General features: G+C 59.3%; 2 protein-coding genes across 2 annotated transcripts in view; both read right to left on the minus strand.

Annotated features, from left to right (window-relative positions):
* The window catches only part of CFD (complement factor D), a 3,299-nt gene extending 2,000 nt beyond the window's left edge, over window positions 1–1,299 (minus strand). Inside the window, exons 1-4 of the mRNA XM_007460447.1 lie at window positions 1,240–1,299; window positions 409–565; window positions 173–317; window positions 6–77 (exon numbers count right to left, since the gene is read on the minus strand). Coding sequence (XP_007460509.1) covers window positions 6–77; window positions 173–317; window positions 409–565; window positions 1,240–1,297 — 432 coding nt within the window. The 5' untranslated portion in view covers window positions 1,298–1,299. The remainder of the gene's footprint in view (window positions 1–5; window positions 78–172; window positions 318–408; window positions 566–1,239) is intronic.
* Window positions 1,300–3,714: 2,415 nt separating this feature from the next.
* ELANE (elastase, neutrophil expressed) lies at window positions 3,715–6,308 on the minus strand. The gene is given in 6 exon segments (XM_007460407.1): window positions 3,715–3,851; window positions 3,853–4,019; window positions 4,187–4,417; window positions 5,399–5,540; window positions 5,739–5,895; window positions 6,242–6,308. Coding segments are annotated over 6 exon segments (801 nt in total). The 3' UTR covers window positions 3,715–3,814.
* Between the last annotated feature and the right edge of the window lie 2,592 nt (window positions 6,309–8,900).

Raw genomic sequence — 8,900 nt, forward strand, 5'->3', positions numbered from 1 at the left:
CCGGCCGCCACGTCGCGGTTCTCTCGCTGCCAGGGCAGGGGCTGCACGTAGGGGCCCAGCACGGCCTTCTCAGAGAGCTGGGGGTTAGGGCGGAAGGGGATGTTAGGGTCGGGGCGGGGGCGGGGCGAGGGCCCCGGGGCAGCAGGGGGGACTGGGGCTAGACTCAGCAGACCTGCAGCAGGAGGAGGTCGTGGTCGATGGTGTCCGGCCGGCTGTCTGGGTGGGGCACTGCGCGTAGCACGTCGTACAGGCGCTTGGAGGGCTCCGGCTGTGACAGGGAGTGCGCGCCCAGGAGCACCTGCACCTTCCCGTCGGCCCTGGGAGTGGGGTGGACCCACATCAGAGTCACGTTCCCGCCCCACCTCACCCCACCCCACCCCATCCCGCTCTTTGCCCCAGGCCACTCACATATCCTCCAGGCAGTGCGCTGCACTCATCACCCACTGCTCAGCCACCAGGAAGCCTCCGCACACGTGCTTGCCGTTCACTTGCACGGATGCCATGTAGGGCCGCGAGTGGGACATGGCCTCTTGGCCACCCAGGATCCTGCCGCGGGGCTGAGCCGCTGGAGGTAGGCAGGTCAGCGTGAGGACTTAGCGGGTGACTGCAGCCCGCCACCCCCACCCCCACCCCCGCTAGGATTCTCTCTCTACCCCGAAGCGGCTCCAGCACCCCTCAGACCTGGAATTCCATCCTTAGAATCCTCCCCCACAGAGTTGCAAACTCCGGGGGGGGCCCAGGGAGGAATGCCCAAGAAGACAGATGATAGGGAGTGACCGAGTCTGGGGCAAATTCCGTACCTACACATTGGGCCTGAGACTGCAATTTAAACATAAGGAAAGCGGGACTGTCCAAACCCAACACCCCTGCCAGCCATTATCCCTCAAGCTGCCGGTTTTCCAGTGTGTGGAAAGCTAGGTTCAAAGTTTTTGAGAATTACCCCTGGTGGTCCAGTGGTTAGGACTCGTTGCTTTCACTGCCAAGTGCACGGGTTCAATCCCTGGTGGGTGATCTAAGATCCCACAAGCTGCACAGCCCGGCCCCCTCCCCCCCCCAAAAAAACACCCAAATTTGGAGAATTCCTTCGTTTTCAGAGGCTTCTGTTCACGTGAAACCTGCCCCCTCCCTGCCCACTTAGGGGGGCTGGAGGACAGTCCTGTTTTACAGAGCAGGCCCTCTGGCTGACCGCCCTGCAGGCTGGTGGCCCCCAGCGGTCACCGCAGGCCCAGGTCCACTCACCACACATGGCCGCCCCGAGGAGGATCAGAGCCGCCAGGTGCAGGGAGCGGTCCGCCATGATGCTGCAGTGGCCTTGACACTGACCCAGGCCAGGCCCTGGGGGTGCTTTTATGAGGGTGGAAGGGGGGCGGGCTCTCGCACAGGCCCTATCAGCTGGGTGGGTAGCAGCCCAGTTGGGCAAGGGGAAGCCACCTGTCCACCCTCCCCAGGGGTGTGGTTGTCTCCCACGGACTTTGTACCAAGAGCATAGACAGGCTGCTGGGCATGCGTCCTGCCTCTGTGAGCCTGGCCCAGGGCTGGGTCAGGCACAGGGGCTCCTGTGGGGAGCAGCCCCTCAGGATGGGCAGCAGACAGAGCAGAGGGATGGACCTACACCCAGCCCCACGGCCCCGTCTCCCCAGAGTGCCTTTGCAGCCCCAAAGTTTCACAACAGCAGCTGGAAACCACAGTTTGTAAACAACCCACTTCCGCATTTTCTGCTTCTCTCTATTCTTTCTCTTCCTTCTGCAACTTGGAGAGGAGGTCGGGTGGGGGTGGGGGAGAGGTCATCCAACACCCTTGTCCCTGTTGCTGTGGCTCTGGAGCTTGATACCCCAACAAGTAGGATATTGGAAAGGTGGTGTGTATGGGGCAGCTGGAAAGACCGTTGGATACAAGTGACAGAAAAACCGAGGCAAACTGGGTGGAGCCTTCTACAAGGAAATTACGTGGAAAGTTCATGGGTCTCCCGTCAGGTGTAGCTTGATCCAGTTACCTGAACAAGGTCAGGTTTCTGCCTTTGGTTCCTCCTTTCCTCCTTGATGGCTTTTCTCCTCACCAGGCTCCCCTGTTGTGACCCCAGACTCAGCCCAGGAGCTCAGTCAGCCCCTCCGTAAATTCCCCATCACTCTAGCCAGAATCTCAAGCCTGCCTCTGACGGGCCGAGCTTGGATCTCATGCCCCTACACCGTCACTGTGGGCAGGGGATGGCAGGTTCTGAGGAGCAGAACCTGGGTCACATGGCCCTCTGTAAGTTGGGGATGGTGGGTCAACATCTCGTGAACCTACTAGTGGGAGAGATGCCGCGTGTGACCAGAAGGGTGGGGAGGACCTCAAGCTATTCCCAGTGGGAACAGTGCACAGTCTTTTTCTCTACTTCTTTTCATGGTGAAAAGAAAAGTAGAAAACAACATAGCAAATGTGATTTGTTAGATCCCAACGTGTTTTCTTACTCAAATCAGAAACTCTGAAACGAAAGTCCATTAGCATGTGGAGTCCAGATTATGTAAGTAAGAGTGTTGGAAATTGCAACAAAATTTGGAAATGACCCAACAAGACAAGATGGTTCAATAAATAACCCTGCACGTCCCCAGATGCTTTGTTGACATGGAAAGACCGCCAGGGTGTAGTATTTATTAAGTGGAAAAAGTGATTGCAGGGCAGTGGGTCACCTTTCTGAGCCACTGGCACTTGGGGGGAGGTGTGCCCCGGTGACAACCTGCGGGAAGAGCTGGCAGGCAGAGGGAACAGCAAACGTTAACGACCTTGAGGTGGGACCCCCCGGGGGGGGGTGCTGCAGGGATCGAGTATTTGAGGATTTGGCATGAGGGGACAGAGAGAGATTTATCCTGGCCCCCTGGTGTGGGGTCCGCGATGGGGGAAGGGGTGTCACCTGATGTTAACTTCTCTCATTTGCTTGCTTGGGTGGTTGTTTCCCACACCATCAGACTGTGAGCCGAGTGATGGCAGAGGCCACATGTGTCGCGGTCCCCACCTGTGGCCCCCAGGAGGTTCCTTCTCAGGCTCAGAGGCAGAAGAGGGGTACAGGCTGGTCGTCTCCCCCAGGGCTGTGACTCCTTCAGGGCTGGGTGTTTCCTTGTGAAACATCTGTGCGGCTTTGCCCCCCGACCCCTTCCAAGGCGGAAGGCTGGGGAGGTGGGGGAGGGATTGTCTCCCCACCCAGTGAGGCCAAGGCTGGCCTGGGACCCCAACCCCTGGCTGGGTCCTTCCCAGATAGCGCCTCACTCTTCCCCACAGGGAAACTGAGGCTCAGAGACAGCAAGCAAGTTGCCCAAAGTCACAGAGCTGGGACTCAAACCCAGGCTCCTGAGCGTGGCTTCACAGCTCTCTGCACCTCCACTTCCTCATCTGTAAAGTGGGGCAACTCATAGGACCTGCCTCGAGGGTGGAGAGGACCAGTTGAGTGAATACTTGCCAAGACTCACAATGATTTCTACGCCTTGTAAGCACTCATGAACACTTGCTACAGTGCTTTTCATTATCGCCACCTGCACCATTAGTTTAATTATGCTTTATAGGAGGAAAAACCAGAAATGGCAATCAGTATCCTTTTGTAGAGGGTGGGGAAGGGACTTCTTACCCCAATGCCCTGAATTAGCTGCCACCTGGTGGCAGCGTACTCGTGACATGCCCAAGACATTCTCCTGAGGACTTTCGACCCTTGGTGGCACAACCAACAAACACCCAGACACATTCTACAAAACGGAATGTTTTTATTGTGCTAGATGCCACATGATGCTGCATGGGAAGGGCCCAGCCAGGGGCAGGTCAGGTAGGGTGACAGGAGAAGCCCCTTCTAGCAGGTCCTGCCCGCAGCGTCCCTAGGGTGGAGAGGGGCCGTCAACGTCACCGTAGCGGCGGATGGTGGAGTTGATCCAGTCTGCAAACTTGGCGACGGAGGCAAAGGTGTCTGGGAAGATCCCGGAGCCGCAGCCCCCTCGGATGAAGGAATCGATCCCATGGATCAGCCTGTTGCAGACCAGGGGCCCGCCGGAGTCCCCCTGTGGAGCCAGACAAGTTCGGGAGTCTGGGCTTCCAGTCCCCACCCTCACACCCCCACCCACCCCCTTCAGGGTCGGGGATTCCTTCCACGGGTCTGGCTGTAGTCCTAGTTGCTGCAGCCTGGATGGGAGCGCGGTGGTGGGTCAGGGGGACATGGGGTACGTACAAAGCAGATTCCAGCATGCTGGCCTGGCACCAGGGTGCACACGTTGGAGGGGCGGCAGAGGGCTGTCACCACGGTGACGTTGAGCTGCTGCAGGACTGGGGGCGGTGGCCGGTTCGTGTCCAGCTGGCCCCAGCCCATGGCCACACACTGCACCCCTTCTCCCACGCCTTGGTCCTGGGCGGGCAGCTGGGCCACCTGCACGTTGGTGTTGATGGTGGCCATCCCACGGAGCTGCAGCAGGTGGGACGGAGCAGTGGCATGTCACAGAGGGTGGGGAGTGACGACCCTCACCTCTCTGGGCCCTGGTTTCCCCAACCGAGGCTCCACCATGGTCCTGGGATGTTTCAGAGCAGGACACCCACCCTGCAGGTTGCCTTCCACTTCAAGCCTCAGTTTCCCTGTCTGTAAAGTGGGAGCAGTCACCGTGGCTCAGGGCATCCCTGGATCTGTCTTGAGTGCAATAAGCAGTAGGTAATAGGGCTTCCCTGGTGGCATAGTGGTTGAGAATCTGCCTGCTAATTCAGGGGACATGGGTTCGAGCCCTGGTCTGGGAGGATTGCACATGTCGCGGAGCAACTAGGCCCGTGAGCCACAACTACTGAGCCTGCGCGTCTGGAGCCTGTGCTCCGCAACAGGAGAGGCCGCGATAGTGAGAGACCCGCGCACCGCGATGAAGGGTGGCCCCCGCTTGCCACAACTAGAGAAAGCCCTCGCAACTAGGAATTAATAAACTCCTACTCCCAACATCTTCTTTAAAAAAAAAAAAAAAAGTAGGTAATAAAGCAAACTATGGGCCACAGCAACGACCATAAAACCGTTGTTCTAGAACATTGCCTGAGAATAATCATAGCTGGGCAAGCAGAAGGGAAAGGCAGGTTTCTTCCTCCAGTCTCCCACTGGCCCGAATGTGGGGAATTTTGCCCCATTTGGCAAAGAGGGAGACTGCCCCTGCCCTCCGCCAGCGGGCACAAAAATACCTTTCTCGCTGTCACCTCATCTAATCTCTGACAGCCCTGCACGGCGGGGGTGGAGTGGGGATGGGGAGTATTTCTCTGTTTTACAGAGGGGGATACTGAGGCACACAGAGATGGAGGCGACACCAGGTCTGCGCCCGCCAGCCTTGTCCCCCAGGCTCCTGCCCCTCCCCCGCCCTCCCCAAGCCTCCCACGGGCCTTTGCACCTGCCCTTCCTGCCCCGCCCCCGGCCGCGGACCTGGAGAACCGCGATGTCGTTCTGCAGTCTCAAGGGGTTGAAGCCGTTTTCGAAGACCCGCTGGACCCTGAACGTCTGCCGGGTCCGCTCTCGCCGCCGCAGGTTATGTGCCCCCAGCACCACGCGCACCGATCGGGAGTTCCTGGGGCGGGGGGACAGGAGGTGATTGGGGCGCCCGCGGGGTCGGGAGCGGCGGAGAGACCCCGCCCGAACGCAGGAGGACCTGCAGACCCTCGCGCCTTCGCCGGAAGGCCCCACCCTGGGTCCGCAGCACGGCCCGCGCGACCCTCGCGCGGCGGGCGCACTGGAACCCGAGATGGGGACGCGCAGGGACACTCACAGGCCGTTCACACAGTGCGCTGCCGACAGCACGAAGTTCCGCGCGATCAGGGTGGCGCCGCAGAAGTGGCGTCCGCGCCTCTGCAGGGACGCCATGAAGGGCCACGCGTGCGGCCTGGCCGGCCGGCCCCCCACGATCTCCGAGGCCAGCGCGGGGCCTGGGGGGCAAGGGCGGTGGCGGCGGTGAGCGGCGCGGAGGAGCCCCGCCCCCGCCCGGGAACCCCACCCCCCACCCCGTCCCAGGACCCCACCGGGTCGGGTTCTTGCCGTGCTTATCGCCCAGAGAGGGGAGGGGGCCTGCACGGTCCCCCTGCCAGGGCGCAGCTAGATCTGGACTTCACCCGCTGGGAGTCCCCAGAGACCCCGCTGTTCAGACCTCACCACTCAGGACCTCAGCCTTCTCATCCCAGCTGTCACTCCCCATGAGGATGAGGGGGCCGGCAGGGTCCCCAGCTGGTGGAGAGGCAGGACTGGACCCCAGGGGCAGACCCAGGCCCCGCTCACCGCCCAGCAGCACGGCCAACAGGATAGCGGCCAGGGCAGGGCTGGAGGGTCTGCAGCTTTGGATCATGGTTGGGCGGGAGCTCTGGCGTCTCTGCCCTTTGTGCCCACCTGCCCTTCTTATAGCCCCCATGCCCGGAGGCCGTTGCAGTTGCCCGTGGGGGGGCCTGGTGCCCCCGCTTCCTCTGCCCATCCTGGGACGTGGGGGACGAGGGGGTGATGGGAGAACAGGGGGGAGAAGCAAGGGGCGGGGCTGGCTCCAGGAGGGTCCCCAGATCAAACTCAGATGCACAATTAAACTGGAACGTCAGATAAACTTTTTTTTTTTTTAGCATAAGTATATCCCAAATATAAGCACAGGATGTACTTACGTACAAAGTTAGTCTTTGTTTATCCGCCATTCAAAGTTAGCTGGGAGCACTGTATTTTTGCTAAATCTGACCACTCCGGCCCAGAGGAGCTGGCTGGGACGCCCATGTGCCTCAGTTTACCCAGGGCAACGGCAACCATGTGCACGCAGCCGTGTCCTGACATTTGGGAGGCGTGGCAGGGGTCCCCCCATGAGCTGCCTACCCAGTGAAATAGTGGGGGAACTGGGCTTTGAACCCAGGTGCCCACAATGCACAGCTGGAGGGAGACTTGCTGCCTATTCCTCAGCCTTGGGTCTCCCTCTTGGAGCCCGGACTGGTTGTTGTTCCTAACGGGGAACTCACGCCCACCTGGGACCTGATCAGTCTCTGGGGGCCCTCAGAGGTTCTGGGGAGGAATCCCTCCCGCCCCCACCCCACCCGCACCTCTCTGAGCTTCTCTGAACCCCCTTCCAGCCTGAGGCAGAGGAAAAATTTCCCGCCCAGGCCTGGAGGCTGGATCATGGATCTCCAACCAAGTTTGAGAGCTTCAGCCTGGACCTTGGAAGGACTCAAGCTGAACAATGGAGATGGGGTCCACCAGGGCCAGTTCCCAGCCCCGTGGCCCCAGTTCAACTCCCTCCCACCCCACCCCGTCCCACCCTGCTCCAGCTGCAACGGCTGTAGCCAAGGCTGTCGCAAGAAGCAACGTTCTCCTGGCTCAGAGCAGGGTTCAGGGAAGGGAACCAACGGATCCATCTGCAGGAACAGGCGGGCGGGGGCCCTCAGGGACACCCGGAGGCGGGCTGGGGCTGGAGTCCAGTTTGTCCCTGGGCTCCTCCTTGGTGTGTGGCCACAGGCAAGCAAACCCCCATCTCTCCCCTCTCGGTGGGGTCCCCACCCTGTTGAGTTAAAGTTACCATAGAGCACTTGGTAAGCACCTGCTGTATACATAGCCCTGTTTCCAGTGGGGGTGGGCATAATGGAGGCGACCATGACTCAGGCAGCGAGGCCGGATTTAAACAAAAGCTGCATCTATATTGAGCACCACCTGTATGCTATTTCCTCACAGGTCATGGTGGCTAAGCTTGTGGACTCTGGGTTCGGATCCTGGAGTGGCCACTTGCCCACTATGACTTCAGGCTATAGATGTAACCCCTCCATGCCTCAGTTTCCTCATCTGTAAAATGGAAGTTATAGGCTCCCATCTCACAGGATTGTCCTGAGGATTAAATGAATGAACTTTTGTAAAGTTCTCAGATGAGAAAGTGCCGTTCTTGAGGGCTTGTTAACCATTAACCCGCTTCCAAAGGGCACGGTGCTAGTTGCCTTGGGGAGCGGGGCTGGGCATCTGGGGGAGTTCTGATTCACGATCAGAGCCGTGATGCCACGGGGAGTCTCGCTTGATCCCCGTCACACCGCAACAGGAAAATGATGCTCTGCGTGTCCTTCCCACGCTGTTGGAAGCCGCCCTGCTGTCCCCGAGGTCCCCCAGGTCGCATCTGCCCAACATCCTGTTTATGATTCCTGTGGGTCTGTCCCCTGAATCTCAACAACCCCGGCCAACCTCCAGCAAATCAACCCAGGCCCCTATATCCCCCAGCCTCACCTCCCCTTCTTGGATCTGATCTTTGCTGTGCAGAACTTTCCTCTGTCACACACACACGTACACGGGCTCATAGAAAATAGAAAACAGGCTTCCCTGGTGGTGGGTGCAGTGGTTAAGAATCCGCCTGCCAGTGCAGGGCACACGGGTTCGAGCCCTGGTCCGGGAAGATCCCACATGCCGTGGAACAACTAAGCCCGTGAGCCACAACTACTGAGCCTGCACTCTAGAGCCCACGAGCCACAACTACTGAAGCCCGTGAGCCACAACTACTGAGCCCGCGCACCTAGAGCCCGTGCTCCACAAGAGAAGCCACTGCAGTGAGAAGCCCGCGCACCCCAACGAAGAGTAGCCCCCGCTCGTGCAACTAGAGAAAGCCTGTGCGCAGCAACAAAGGCCCAAGGCAGCCAAAAAAAAAAAAAAAAGTTAAAAAAAAGAAAAGAAAAGAAAGTAGAAAACACCCGGGGCTGTTTTTTTCTGGGTCTTTCTGTTCCCATCAATGGGCTCAATCCAACATTCCCTCCAGCAAACCTCATTTACCCCCAGTGCTGGGCACCAAAATCCCTCTGGGCTTTTTATAGAAACCACTTCCCTGCCGCTGGCCCGTGGGAAATGCAGAAAATTCCCGGCGTTCCCTCAACACTTATCAGCTTGCGTTTCCCAGGATTTCGGCTCTGCCTCAGGTCTCAGCACACCCTTGCTCCTGCTG

The sequence above is a fragment of the Lipotes vexillifer genome, unplaced genomic scaffold (genome assembly GCF_000442215.2).
Source record: "Lipotes vexillifer unplaced genomic scaffold, Lipotes_vexillifer_v1.1 scaffold225, whole genome shotgun sequence".
NCBI classification, from domain to species: domain Eukaryota; kingdom Metazoa; phylum Chordata; class Mammalia; order Artiodactyla; family Lipotidae; genus Lipotes; species Lipotes vexillifer.